Source organism: Bacillus rossius, chromosome 3 (assembly GCF_032445375.1).
Source record: "Bacillus rossius redtenbacheri isolate Brsri chromosome 3, Brsri_v3, whole genome shotgun sequence".
Lineage (NCBI taxonomy): Eukaryota > Metazoa > Arthropoda > Insecta > Phasmatodea > Bacillidae > Bacillus > Bacillus rossius.
The window spans coordinates 114,804,165-114,819,581 of NC_086332.1; the positions used below are offsets into that span (position 1 = coordinate 114,804,165).

Consider the following 15,417-nt stretch of genomic DNA (forward strand, 5'->3'; position numbering starts at 1 on the left):
CGGTAAATTTCCATCAATTTGCGGCCCTTTTTTTAATTTTTTTTACTGTGGTGTAATGCGCATGTGTAATGAATTACCGGTGCGACCTATATGGGGGGAATCTGAAATACCAAATTCAAGACCTCAAATTATGGGTGCGACCTATCTGTGATGGCGACCTATATGCGAGTAAATACGGTAACTCTTTTGTTTCAGAAAAGGCTTGAAAAATAATTTAATTGGCACACACTCTGTGTAACACCTGGATTACCGACAGTGCTGTCTCTGTGGCATGCAGGAACGTGGGGCGCGACCTGTTGGTGCTGGAGCGCTGGTACCCGCGCCGCAACAGCTATGTAGTGGTCGCCAACCTGGGCCCTGCAGTGCGGCAGTGCGATCTGTCCTCGCGCTACTACGGCGGGGAGGTGGTGGCAGACCTGCAGGGCCGAGTGGGCCGGTACGTCACTTTCAAGTCGCTCCGGCTGTTCCCGGGCGAGGCCGTGGTCGTGAAGCTCGACAAGTAGGAGTGTCTCTCACAACTACTGCCCCAGTGGTTCTCAAACATTTTTGTCCTACTAATAATTGTAGGTGCACCATATACAACTTTCTGGGAAATATGTTATTAATTAAGAGTTTTATTACAGAAAAAAATTATACATTACAAAAAATAAACTGAAACACACCGTAAGTTATTCAGATTGTTCACAAACAGTAAAGAGTGACCACAGAGCCGTACTGAACTAAATCACAGTTATATCAAAACCTGTAGAGTTATTCAAATAACACATACAGTAAAACCCTGTTGTTATGACCCCTTTTATTATGACCACCTCTCTGTAATGACCCCTTTTCTAGGAACCAGGAAAAAGTTTTGTTAATAAAGTCTAAATTGGAAGGAAGCCTGCAGAACATTCGTTTGGAACGTGTTGCACAGCATTTCTCTTGGCGAGCACTGAACTGTACTTAAGACCACCTTGCTGATCCTGTCCTCCCTCCTACCAGTCTGTGCACCGGCCAGCACCTGTCGGCCAACCACTGTGATAATACACTTCCCTCTCAGTTTGCTACTGTTTTCATAACTTAGATTTGCACAATTATGGATCTCTCTTGGCTTTGATTACTGGTTTTTTTTTTTACTCTGATTCGGTTATGCTTTAAAATTATTTTGTTAACAGTTGTTGACAACCTGCACATATTTGAAATATAGTATAAGGCCTTCTGATTTGTGTAAAATAAGTAGAAAGAAGGGTTGTGTGGGATCTCAAAATTGGGGAAAAGTTCCAGGATAGCCAAGGTTTTTTCCTGTGGATAAGAAAAAAATGTGTTTGTGGAGTCCGTGCATGCAAAAGTAAAACTTCTTGCTTATTATATTATTACGTGTTGGAAACTCCCTTTGGCTGAGGGTGCAGATCAAAAAAATATATGCAAGTATGTGAGTGTTAAATTACTTATGTTATTGCGCAAGTATGAGAGTGTGAACTATGCAAGTATTCAAGTAAGTGTGCAAGTGTAAAAATATGCAAGTATGCTAGTGTGCAAATATGCAAGTGTACAAGTGTACCAGTGTACAAGTGTGCAGAGTGATTTATACCCCTCCCCTGCCATCCCCTCCTCTACAGATTTGCCCATCACATACGTAACTATTCTCCTCATGTGATAGGAATTTTCAAAATGCTATAAAATGGTAGCTCCCTCAGCAAAGAACTGGTAGAGAGGAGGAGAGTGCGTCAGCAGCGACGCCACTCCAACGCATGCACTATTGGGAAGACAACAAGGCAGGGGGGTGAGGTACGTAGTGTAACATGCTATATGCTAGTTGTAACGATCGGAAGGGGAGATGGCAGGGGAGAGGTGCAAATGACGCAGCAGCGATGCTACGGAATCTTCGTAATGCTGCTTGTGCTTGTTTACTCAGTTTTCGTAAAGGCTGACGATTGATGCTAACATAGGTATTTCTTTTATTTTATTTAAAGTATGTACAATTTATTTATTTATTTATGTAGAAAAGAGTTATTTGTTTATGCAATTAACTTATAAGTAGGGAAGGTGCTCAACCTAGGGACACTATTTACAATTTTATTAATTTAATTTTTTTGCTTTTTAAAAACACTCAATTTGATAGAACTATATAATAGTATAACTACACATTATGCTGTGTTTTGATGTTAAATTGAATGTGATATTAGTAAAGCTTATAAATTAATTTCATGTTTTTATAAACAATGTTTTCTGTCCCTTGGTACAGCACCCTGATGTACCTAGGGATATTGGTGGATGTACCAAGGGACATTCTGTTTTATGTCAACAGTACAAGAACAGTTTTGCAATTATTGAGCACATGCTACATGTTTTTAATTTAAAGTGAATAGGATTGTAAATATACATAATTTGACTTCCTATAAGATATTACTCCGTGCACAAATAATGGAAAATCTATAAGTATTTTTTTAAAATTTAAACTTGACTGCAGTATTTTTACATAACATAATTAGGCTATATTTTACCACCAGCTTTAGTCATTAACAACATTTTACATAACAATATGAAGATAATTCACTTAAACATTTTCAAAATTTGTTGAAAATACTTAGCCTAGCTATATCAGAATACAATCAATTTGTAATTTCACTTCAACCCAAATTAAAGCTGCTGAAATTGACAGGAAATCTTAACTGAGACTTCTTTCTTTTTGACTTTGCTAGTTCTATTTTTGGTGGAGGTAGTATACACGCAATTTCATCTGGAAGAATTTCATAAATGTCAGCACGTTCATCGAAAATAAAACAGTTATCTGATTTCATCATTTTTTTCAGATATGTCACTTCAAAATGTTTAAGGCTAGCAATGTCATCTACCGAGCACACCTTACCCACAAAAATGCATTTTTGTCTTTTTGCCTTTGCACAGGACCAAAATAAAATCACCTACTTCGACACTATCCAATTCTAATTGTTCTTGTAAGTCAGCTGCTCTGATTTCCCTTTCGGAATCAAAATCATCATCAGTATCTGGAAGTCTCAACTCTTCTGTGTCCTCTTCACTACTTGATTCATAGAGCCTTTTTGATGAAGCAATTTTAGGTCTAATTTTATCTACCTTCTCAGGTTTCTGTTTTTTCTTTTGTTTCTTTTCTATTTCTAATTTTTGAGGCGTATCTGTAAGAATTCTGGTTTTCCCCTTTCTTCGTCCCTGCAGACCTTGTTTTCGTTGACCGGCCTTTGGAAAAGGACGTATGGCTTCAGGCGTTACTCGTAACACAGCATTGTTTGTTGTTCAATTAGATGTTGGTGAAGCGGCTGTTTGAAGACTTGTACTTGGGGTGGCTGAAGAATGGAGTGTCACTATGGTGACACTACTTGAAGGCAATGAAGTCTTCAGTGACACTACTTGAAGGCAATGAAGTCTTCAGTGACACTACTTTAAGGCAATTAAGTCTTCAGTGACACTACTTGAAGGTAATGAAGTCTTCAATGACACTACTTGAAGGCAATGAAGTCTTCAGTGACACTACTTGAAGGCAATGAGGTCTTCAGTGACACTACTTGAAGGCAATGAAGTCTTCAGTGACACTACTTGAAGGCAATGAAGTCTTCAGTGACACTACTTGAAGGCAATGAAGTCTTCAGTGACACTACTTGAAGGCAATGAAGTCTTCAGGTTACACATTGCGCTATCTGGTCTGTCAGTGACATTAGAGGACAGAAATTCCTCATCATCAAAAATTGCATTAATCAGAGGGATGATCCCAGTTACCCTGAACCCACTGGTAACATTTTTAGGAGTAAATGCTAACTCGTAAGCCTTTCCTGCGAGCTCACCAATGTCATATATTTTCACTGGCTTTCCTACATTTCCAGGAGAGTTCATCCAATCATACATAGCAGTGTTGTAATGTGTCTTAAATGGCCCAAAAACAGTCCGGTCAAGAGGTTGCAACTTGTGACTAGAGTGAGGTGGTATGGTAAGGAGAACAACTCCACATTCCCTAGCCCTATCAATAAGTCTTACAGAAATGTGAGACTCGTGGTTATCAAGTATTAGTAGGTGTTTCAGAGACACGCTTGGCTTAGCATGAACTAAGAAATGGTCAAAATATTGCAAAAATAAATCTTCGTTTGACCAGCCACTTACATTTGCAGTTCCTGTCATGAATATAGACCAGTGATGTCAAGATGGCCGGCCTATGTAAACACAGTCAAGTAGTCGCTAGTGTTATTGTATGCATATTGTAGTCAGTAGTCGAATAAATTAATTGCAAACAATCTCTCCGAATTGTCAACGTATTCATTTGCTAATGAATACATGGTGCCGAAACCCGGGACTGTGTTATGAAGAGTTAAACGAACATACAACTAACGTGGACAGTTAATAAGAAATCGTCATGGCCACGGAGTCGGGGGTAAGCTTAAAACCACCCAAACCATTAGTAATTACAGAACAAGGTATGGCGAATGCGTGGAAATTATGGAGTCAAAAGTTTGAATGGTATTCTGTCGCAACTAACCTCATGAAAAAAAGTCCGGAAGTACAAGTTGCCACCTTCATGACAATAATAGGCTCGGATGCAGCTAATATATATAATACCTTCTCACTCACACAGGCAGAAGAAAGAAATTTAACAGAGATAAAAACAAAATTTGATGCATGTTTCTCTCCTAAATCGAACATAACCTACGAACGGTATATCTTCAACAAGATTGTGCAAATGGACAACCAGCTCTTTGACGATTTTCTGACTTCTGTCATAAATCAAGGGAAAAAATGTGACTTCCAGGAATTGACAAATAGCCTTTTGAGGGATAAAATAGTGGTGGGCATTTACAGGGATTCCGTACGTGAACGACTGCTAGCTGAAGAAAAGCTAACCTTTGACCAGGCAGTAAAAATTTGCAGAGCTGCAGAACTAACTAAACAGCAATTACTAACGATGAAGACGGATAATGCACCAGCAGTTGAAGCCATCCGCATGGACAGAAATAGAAAAGGAAGGCCTTCATCAAGAGGAACAGAAAGGAATCGGTCACCACCGTTTGAGTGTTCCAGGTGCGGCACTTCCCATCAAAGGAGATCATGTCCGGCGTTTGGGAAGTCTTGTAGAAAATGCGAGAAACCAGGGCTCTTTGCACACATGTGCAAGTCCAGGCAAGTTACAACACTCACAAGTGTGAATTCACAAGTAGAAGCAGCAAAACACCGGCCACTTAGAAGACTCGGAGGAAGTGTTTCTAGTGTCATGTTTGGCCAGGTCCGAAGCAGAGTTTGACTGGATGGAAACATTGACCCTACAAAATAAATACAAGGTAAACTTCAAGCTAGACACTGGCGCACAGTTGTCGAGAAGGGACACCAATGTGTACTTGGAAGGAAAACATGTGAAAGCTTACAGTTTGTTAAACGCATGGAAGTTGTGGACACATGTGATGAATTATTTGAGGGTATAGGGCACTTGAAGGGTTTTGTTTACGATATAGACTTAGTAGACCAACCTAACCTCAAAGTACACCCACCTCGGAAAGTACCCTATCCTATAAGGGACAAGGTCAAAGAAGAGCTTGACAGTATGGTAAATAGCAACATTATCACACCCATTACTGAACCCACCCCGGCAGTCTCGCCCATGGTTGTTGTACGCAAGGAAGTTCAAGTTAGAATATGCAATGATCCCTCTGACATAAACAAAAACCTAAAAAGACGGCATTTCCCACTTCAGACGCTGGAGGAAATTGCGACTCGCTTAAATAAATCCAAATACTTTACACTATTAGATTGTAGAAAAGGATTCTGGCAAAAAAAGCATCAGAAAGGACCTCTAAATACTTGACCTTTGCAACACCCTGGGGCCGATATGCTTGCAAACGCATGCCGTTTGGCCTAGCCTCAGCTCCAGAGGTATTTCAGCAAGTAATGACTCATCTCTTGCAAGACATTGAAGGCAGAATGCTCGATGGATGATATCCTGATTCATGGAATCCCTTACAACGACCGTGATAGCCAAACTTAAAGACGCGGGGCTGAAGCTAAATGCCAGTAAATGCTGTTTCAATAGAGAGCAAGTCAAATTCCTGGGTGACATCATAAGCAGCCAAGGACTCTCGCCAGACCCCGAAAAAGTGGAAGCAATCGAGCAAATGAAGAAACCCACAACAGTGCAAGAGTTACAGAGATTTCTTGGCATGGTGAACTACCGTATTTACTCGCGTAAAGGCCCCGCCCGCGTATAAGCCCCCCTCCTTGTTTTGTAAACATTTTTGAGAAAAAATTTAAAAACGTGTTTTTCTGGGTTTATCTGAGGGCAGGGCAGCTTGGCATGCATCAAACAACAAGCCATGTATTGTGACCGGCGGGAGGTGATCTTGTAAGCGGCAGTGATACAGAGACTGGTATTATAGTTTGTCCGTTCTCAGTAGGACCGTCGTGAAGCATGCCAGACGTAAGCAGTTAGTCCTATCTCAAACGACATAAAGATAAAGAAAGCTGGACTCGCGCGCTGTGTTGATGTGCAGTGTTGTCGGAGAAGAAGAGGGGAAGTGAAGGAGGAAGGGAAGTGGGTCAAGGATTCTAACACTCCTTTGTCTGGTTGGCTGGCTAGCTGGCAGGAGGGAGGTTAAGCCACGCCTCTGCCTCTCTCCCCTCCTGACACAGCGCTGCCTCTGCCTCTCTCCCCTCCTGACACAGCGCTGCCTCTGCCTCTCCCCCCTGCGGAGTCGTTGCCTCTCTCTCTCCCTCCTGCCGCGTCGCTGCCTCCCCCGCCTTCCTCATTCGAACAAAGACGCACAACTTGAAAAGAAAAATCAATTTTTTCCTCCAAATTCGCGTATAGGCCCCCTCCCCTTTTTTGGAGTCAAAATTTGGGGAAAAAAGGGGGGCCTTTACGCGAGTAAATACGGTACTTGTCCAAGTTCATACCAAAGGTGTCAGAAATATCGACACCCCTGCGACAGCTCTTGGAGAAAAATTTCGCTTGGCACTGGGGACAAGAGCAGGATAAAGCCTTCGACACACTAAAAATCTGCCTCAAGAATCCCCCAAAAACCAGTTACCTTATCAGTAGATGCAAGCAGCCACTCAGTAGCATCAGTTCTGATGCAAGAAGATCAGCCCATTGCCTATGCATCAAAGGCACTGACAAAGGCTCAGCTAAATTATAGCCAAATGGAAAAGGAAGCCCTGGCCATATTAACAGCATGTAAAAAATTTCACCAGTATATTTGGGGAAACACAAACCTACTAATTGAGACTGACCATAAACCTCTGGAGGCCATTTTCAAAAAGCCACTCCTGGACGCGCCTGCCAGACTGCAAAGGATCCTGTTCGAGGTATTGCCATATCACCCCACAGTAACGTACAAAAGGGGAGCACAATTGTACATAGCCGATGCATTAAGCAGAGACTGCCACAACATTCCAGAAACAGACAGTCAAAACACTTTTGAAATCCACGTCTTAATGCCATTGTCAAAGGAGCGCACTATGGAGTTGCTAGAAGCCATTAACAATTGTGACGAACTATTCACCTTACGGGCAACTATACTGAAGGGATGGCCGTCCAAACAGGAACTCCTACCAGAATGCCTGCGTAAATATTGGACTTATCGAGAAGATTTAGCAGTGTACAAGGACATAATTTTCAAAGGGATGCGCACCCTCATCCCAAGTAGCATGAAACCACTGGTGCTGTCACATTTACATCGTCCACATAAGAGCATCCTAGGTACCTTACAGCTCGCACGGGACCATGTGTTCTGGCCAGGAATGACGCAGGACATCACAGAATTTGTCCTAAAGTGTGCTACCTGCAACCGGTCACAACGGGACCCTCCTCATGAATGCCTCAGTGCAGAACTCATCCCATCTCGTCCGTGGATGTACATGGCATCGGATCAATTTCAGATAAAGGGTGACAACTTCCTCGTCATAGCAGATAGTTATTCAGGCTACTTTGATTTTATACAGTTGCGATCAACTACGAGTGATGCAGTTATCAAAGAAATGAAACGATGGTTTGCTCAACAGGGGATTCCAGACGAACTTAGGACAGATGGAGGCCCACAGTTCACCTCCTTTGAATTTGGAAAATTCCAAAAAGAGTGGAACTTCTCACACCGCATCTCTAGCCCCCATTTTCCCCGCTCAAATGGGTTAGCGGAGCGATACGTCCAAGCGGCTAAAAATTTATTGCGCAAATGCAGCATAGACAAGACAGACACAATGCTTGCCCTCTTGCACCACAGGAATACCCCTCGAGGAAGGCTTGGCTCTCCAGCCCAAAGCCTCATGGGCCGCAGGACAAAAATGCTGCTTCCAATCAGTGAGAAGTTGCTGCTACCAGCACTAGTAAAAGGTGTTGCAAATAACCTCAAATTTTTACGACAAGCGGAAACACAAACGTTCAACAAAAACAAATCAAAGCCACTTCTCTTTTACCAGAAGACGAAGTTCTTTACCGGGAAGCACACAGGAATTGGGTTCCTGCAAAAATTGTTCAACCAGTACCAGAGGCACGCTCGTACATCATCGACACACCCACTGGTAGATATAGGAGAAACTCGTGGTTATCAAACCCTCGGGTCCCTCCTCCGTGACTCTCAGCAACCACGTACATCGGAGAATGCCGCACATTCCAGGGGAAAATAGAAAGGACGAAGAGGAAGTGACACCACACCCAGCGGGCGAAGCAGCACAACCACCCACGTCTGATAGGACACTCTCAAGGAGCACTTCTCCGAACTTGCTGGGGTTCAAGGAAAACCTCCAGCATAGGAACCCTGCCACGAACACCAGTTTAGCCAAAGGAACACAAGCATGGATACACATATCCCTAAGCAGACTCGCAGCGGAAGATACGTGATTCCTCCATCCAAAATGAACCTGTAATGTAAAGTAATACCAGCCTAGGGTACTGTGTATTTAGAAGTAGAATTAGTAATTGTCAGACTGTCAAGATAGCACTGGAATAGACTCGTTGGAAAAGGGAGGATGTCATGAATATAGACCAGTAATGTCAAGATGGCCGGCCTATGTAAACACAGTCAAGTAGTCGCTCGTGTTATTGTATGCATATTGTAGTCAGTAGTCGAATAAATTAATTGCAAACAATCTCTCCGAATTGTCAACGTATTCATTTGCTAATGAATACAGTTCCCACTGATCCAACTGGTGCTCCTTTGAGCATATGCTGTTTAAAGTTTACCCGTGGAAAAATGAAAAATGGTGGAATACTATTTCCAACACCATTGATGCACGAAATCATTGTGATATTCTGGCCACGTTCAGCAGATGTCATTCCTCCTACTTGCTTTAAACCTTTCTCAGCAAATACTTTAGGAGGTACATGAACAGTCGTTAGGCCTGCAGAGCTGCCAACCATTACGGATTTTCCGTAATTATTACGGATTTTAACCCCGAATTACGGAATTACGGAACATCGCTGGTTTATTACGGAAACGAGGCTTTGTGCTGCATGGTAACGGAGAAAATTCCGTTTCTGCTGTGCGTGTTTCGTGAACGCAGTTTGAATACATAGCTTGGTTGCTCAAATAACGGAACTAGTAAGTGTGCGCATGTACGATGTACTGTCGAAATAAGTAAATTAATTCTCGTGTTTTCAAACAATAATGGGATGGTATTACGTCCGTTGTACGATACAACTAGTACATATTCTCGGACTTATCGTTTGAAGGCTACTTACATCACGATAATTTTTGTACGGTACTTTGGCTAACTTGTGTTGTGTTAATTTATTTCTTGAAAGCCATTTTTTTCATCATAGTGTTTTTGTCGTGTCTACAGACGTGAATTTTTTTTTATGTTTTTTGATAGTGTTGTGTTCTTCAGTGCCGGTTGTAGAAATGAAGCGTGTGACAGAATAATGTGTATCTGGGGAAAAAAAAAACACGCAAGTCTTCAGAACTTTCGACTTAAATATTCAAAAGAATGCCCATGCTTGTCGTTTTCAAATGTTTGGAACGCCACGGTTTTGTAATGTATGCACGTGTGACTTTTCGATTGCACATGGTGGAAGGGATGACTGTAGACGGCATATTAAATCAAAGAAACATGCAGAACATTTTAAAGCCGTGACGAGCAATAAATCTATACCTTTGTTTTTTCGCTACATCTGAAGAAACGAAAGTAACGAACGCAGTTATTGTTTACAAGTCCTTGTGTTTGTCTTGTTGTTTGTTTACATGACATTTCTTATCCAACCAGGATAAAATAAGCAAATAAAAAGACAGTTGTTTTAAACTTTAACTTTGAATACTTTGAATTGATGATTCAAAATATCCAGTAAAATTATTATTTCTTACATATTCAGATGATTGTATTGTTCAAATAGATTTTTTTTATTCATTAATTTGCATTGTATTCATATTTTTTCTTTTGCATATCATTGTCCTTGTTTTATCTTGTGAGTGTGTTATAATGCCCCAGGAAAAATTTATCGTGCATGATTTACGCGTACTTTTTTCATATACCTAATTGCCATTACTGATGGGTGTGATTTGAGGTTGGCAGCTCTGGGCCTGTCTCATCAACATTCCATATCTGGTGAGGTTCAAAGTTGTGTTTATCTAGAACATCTTGGTAGTTCTTGAAGAACTCCGAGACTGTGGTCCTATTGAATGATATAGAGCGGAACAAGCTTGTTGATTCTGGTTTGCGGAGAGATAACTGTGTATTGCGCTTCCGAAACATGCGTAACCAACCCTCACCTGCGATTTGATGTTCTTGCCACTCTGGCACAACATTGTTATTATGTTTAGCATACTGATATGCCACTTTCCTGGTCTCTACTGTTGTGAGGCCATAATGAAGCTTTGCAGAAAGTAGCAAATAACTGGCAAGTTCTTTCTCTTCTTCAGAGGAAAACACTTTATGAACATCAAACCTAGGTTTGTATTTGAATGATTCATAGTTTTGCTCCCTACATTTAACTATATAACGAGCTACTGCAGACTTCGCAACACCGTACTTATCTGCAGATCTTCTGATGGTCAATTTATTATCAAGGACATCATTCACAGCTGCCTCCATGACTTCTTTTGAAGGTGTCGGTCTCTTCTTACCACTCTTGCTGCGAGCCATTATCCTGAAATATAATAAAGTACATTTAATACATATATTTAACAGTTAAAAATAACATTTGTAAATTATTAACAATTAAAAGAAAGGATAATGTACCTAAGGACACAAATGATGAACCAGGGGACGTCCCCAGGTACATCAGCACTAAGTGTCCCTAGGTACATATGTACATAACTCTTAACCTAAAAATTAATAAAAAAAATTTGGGTAGCTTTGAAAATAAAACTACTTTTGCTGAAAGCAAACCCAAATTACAATTTAACTGTCACCTTATAAAATAAATTATCACAGCATTACCATGTAAAACAATCAGCTGTTCCTTATGCCACAATTCGTCACCATATTGAATAAATTTAGACTGTAACCAGTAGGCCCATTGTAACCAACAATATACAGTAGGAAAATTAAATGTATTAACTATCTCTATACATGTTTTAGCTATTGTCCCTAGGTACACAGTGTCCCTAGGTTGAGCACCTTCCCCTATCACTCATTTTTATGTGAATAGTGTGATTGAAAATGTAAAAAAAGATGTATAGATTTAAGAGGTTAGCTTTATAAGAGTAATTTATTTTTGGTATGCGAACACTGTGAATTAAATTGTCAAAAGGACTTATCGACAGACTTTATAAGTGTAATTTATGTTCAATTGGAGTGTTTTTTTCTTCTTTCATTTTATTCAGGTGGAGATGATAATTAACATCATTCCTAAAAATAATAAAAAGGCAGAAGCAGATAAGACGTTTTATCAAACGCAAGTTGAATAAACGGCCAAAAGAGGTGCCAAAAAGTGCCAGTGAATGGATACGAGAGTACAGGGTGCGTAAAAAGGCATTTTTTTTTCATTTGAGATCCTACCTACATATTTACTTTTTTTTAATTATTATATTTTGTTCAGGTATCTATACCTAATAAACAAGAAGTTTCTCTTCTGTCATGCATAGAATTCACGCACACTTTTTTGTTATATCTAGACACACATTTCTCCACATACCCGTGCACCGTTGAGAACCAAGCGCTAGAGACCTGCAAGTGAACGGCTACGCATGTGTCACTGTAGCGTGGTGCACTGAATATCAGTATTACTGTGCTGGCTTACTTAGAACCTACAACAATCATTATGCCAATCTGTATTAACAAGATTATCATTAGCTAATGAAACTGTCGCACAATCTTCTTGAGCAAGTTTAACTGCTGAGCCATTATTTCCTGTCTAAACATACAGACTCAACATCTTGATTTCATTCTAACATGTACACAACTGGGGTGAAATTACATGAAGATTCATAAATTATGGTATAGAGTATAGTGTATTTATAATTGCATGTATGCGAATGCATATGCATATTATTTGGCCATGGTGATGGTCATGATTTTTACATTTTATGTATATTTTAATTGTTTCATATACAATAATATCTGAACAAAACCAATATTCTATATTACTTTGTGGTTTATATTTGTTACATATGTAAATCCAGATGGGGTTATTTTCTTGTGTCTCAAAACTTTTTCAGTTGTATTCATGCCAAGTAATTAACTGTGACAGTAAACTTAGTTTTAACTGGATTAACTAATTTTTGCTTTCAGTTTTTTTTATTTCTAAACTTTTCATTACATTAATGTGTTAGCAAATAAACTTTGATTGAACACATGTATGTATCTTCATATTGGTAGTGTTCGTCACAAAATTTCCAATTTCATTGGTTGCCATTTGTTACATTTCAATGCACTATAGAATCTGCAGACAGAGAAGCTTAAATACCTCGCACTTGTGTGAACTGTGTCTGTATTTTACATTGTCATGTCATTGTGGAATGGGCCTTAGTAAAACTGTTAACAATAGTGTTTGGTTGATTCTGGATACAGCCCATTCCACCAATTTCAATGCTATTGAAGGTTTCAGTGTCCAATGATTTTGTCATTGAAGCTGGTCGATTCTTTCCCAATAGCACCATCTGGAAATTTGAATATTTTATTTTGTTGTTTTCTTTGATATGGGCATCAAACTTGATTTCATAATACTTCAAATAAGGATTTTTGTCTGACTAATCAGGAAATTTACCATACATTGGTTGATTTGTATGATACAGCATGTCTCAGCCGATACCACACTAATCAGCCGATAGTCCTCTAATTGGCTGATACCCCACTAATACCTTACTAATTGGGAGATACCCTACTAATCGGGAATACCTTATTAATCAGGTAATATGAATTATTCTGACGAATAGTCTTTCTGACAGGCAATTTGTGAATAATCAGACTAGTTTCATTAATCAGGATTCTACATTTGTTTCTTGATTCATCATAGTTTTCAAGTATTGATGAAAGTATCGAGCTGATTTACTACAAATCTTCTTTGATTCAATAGGATATTAGTTGTTAACAGAGCAACAATGATTTTTTTTTTTTTTCATAAATATGACCAAATTTAGTAGTATCGAGTGTTATTACATAATTTTTTTTTTTGCATTACAAGTCTCTTAACGATAGAATACCACAATTCTGTTGATACTTTAACAAGTATTTACCCTATTTTCAATTCTGCAATAAATTACAATATTGTCACAGTATAGAAATACAGAACATATATGTATGTGAAATTATAATGACAAGTCTTCTTCAGTTGTTCATTAATTGAAATAGTAGTAAGTTAACAAAAAATATTATTTATTACTCATCACAAATGTAAATAACAATAGGTTTATGTTTCTGAGTATGCAAATCAGATTAGTATGACCAGTATAGAATTGGACAGTATCTGAATCAAAATCAAATACCAATTATGAGAATGAAAACTGTAATTTAAATGACCATTTTTTTTTTGGAATTGACCCAAAACGTTTTCAGAACAACTGCAGTATTTAAGTAAAAATTATAATGTTTTGAGACTGGAAAATGCTTTGGAACACTAATCTCATTTATGAAAAGTGGATAGATCACATACAATGAAACATCATTAACAGAGTCTTTAAGTTATTCTGATGTATGAAATATTTTTTTTATTATTCTTGTCTTGTGATAGTACTAATGGAACCTCTTTACAAAGCTCCTTACTTTAAAGAATTTCTCACAATCAAGTATATATTCTCAGATTCCTGTAAGATGCTTTATATTTAGTAATAGTTCAACATTAAGTATTTTAATTACAAAATGCTAAAATTGTTATAAAACTATGTCATGTTAAGCCAAGGACACATATATTTCTTGTCTAGAAAATTGTAAAAATAAACCTTAACTTTTTCTTCATAATGAGGCTAAAAATAAATTTATTTTTGTTACAGTAAATTTTTAAAATAAATTTGTTTAAAATATAGCTTTCCTTATCTTGTAACAACTAAAGTTGCCAACATGGTCATGACAATTTATATTAAGCTTATAATGAAACTTGAAATACAACATGAAAGTTGAGAATTATGGACATTTTGAAATGTGGATTCAAAATATACTTGTGTATAATCAACTGAATTATATTTTACGATACAAATGTAAAGTCTGCTGAACAAAAAACACTGGAACATAAGTCTTCCGATGAGTTGAATGCCATAACTATGCCAAACGTAATAGGGGTTGTAAACACTTAATAAATGATTAGATAAAAAATATTAATTAGCAATATGAGGATTTTCTTTGAAGTTCAGCACCCTTTCTACGTTGGGATATTCAGCAAATTTATGCTAAAACCAATGTAGCTTGACTTGAAAAGAATATATTTATCATAAAATTCCATTTTTAGCCTTGAGAAATGTTGCTCCAAAGGGGAAAAAAATATGTATTTTGGTAATGGATACTGGAAGCTGAATGAACTTGTAATGTGCTAGGAAAATCTGTAATAAAGCACAGTGATGTGAACGTGAATGCAAATACTGTCAGACATGAAGCAATAATCCCGCTACCTCAGATCGCTGCCACGATGGGTCCCCAGGAGCCTGTCACTCACGAACGTGAGTTGTGGATTCATCCAACACCCAGACAGACTCAAGTTTATGAGCATACAGTCAGTACCAGAGCAGGGCCGAAGAGAGGAACGGAAGGGGGTGCCAAAATTCCCAAGGCCTGGTTAAGTTTTCAATATTATTTTGAATGCTTGGGTTTACCCCAATAGGACAAAAGTCACAAGTCTGTTGTTAACACAATTTGTAGGAAACCTTACAAGTAATGTGTTATGTGCATATCACATTTACAGTTACGGCCATGATAATGTTACCTTAGTTTCTCTCCACGGCCCTGGTTCAGAGTTCACCGTCCCATCGGCTTTAGCTCTGTGCGAAACTGTGATACGTAAAGCCCTGTAAACAAACATGTCATAGTGGTTTCCAGACATTGCCTTGAGCTCCATAATTTTGTGTA

The 15,417-nt window shown here is 38.8% G+C and overlaps 1 protein-coding gene across 2 annotated transcripts in view; it reads left to right on the top strand.

The window, feature by feature from the left end:
- Nucleotides 1-14,931, top strand: part of LOC134531172 (probable alpha-glucosidase) — a 67,123-nt gene extending 52,192 nt beyond the window's left edge. The window contains exons 8-9 of one of the 2 annotated variants that reach the window (XM_063366799.1): nucleotides 278-436; nucleotides 11,748-14,931. In XM_063366799.1, the coding sequence (XP_063222869.1) occupies nucleotides 278-436; nucleotides 11,748-11,757 (169 nt within the window). In that variant the 3' untranslated portion in view covers nucleotides 11,758-14,931. Of the gene's footprint in view, nucleotides 1-277 lie in introns of both variants that reach the window. The other variant, XM_063366798.1, reaches the window with a different exon arrangement.
- The last annotated feature ends 486 nt before the right edge of the window (nucleotides 14,932-15,417 follow it).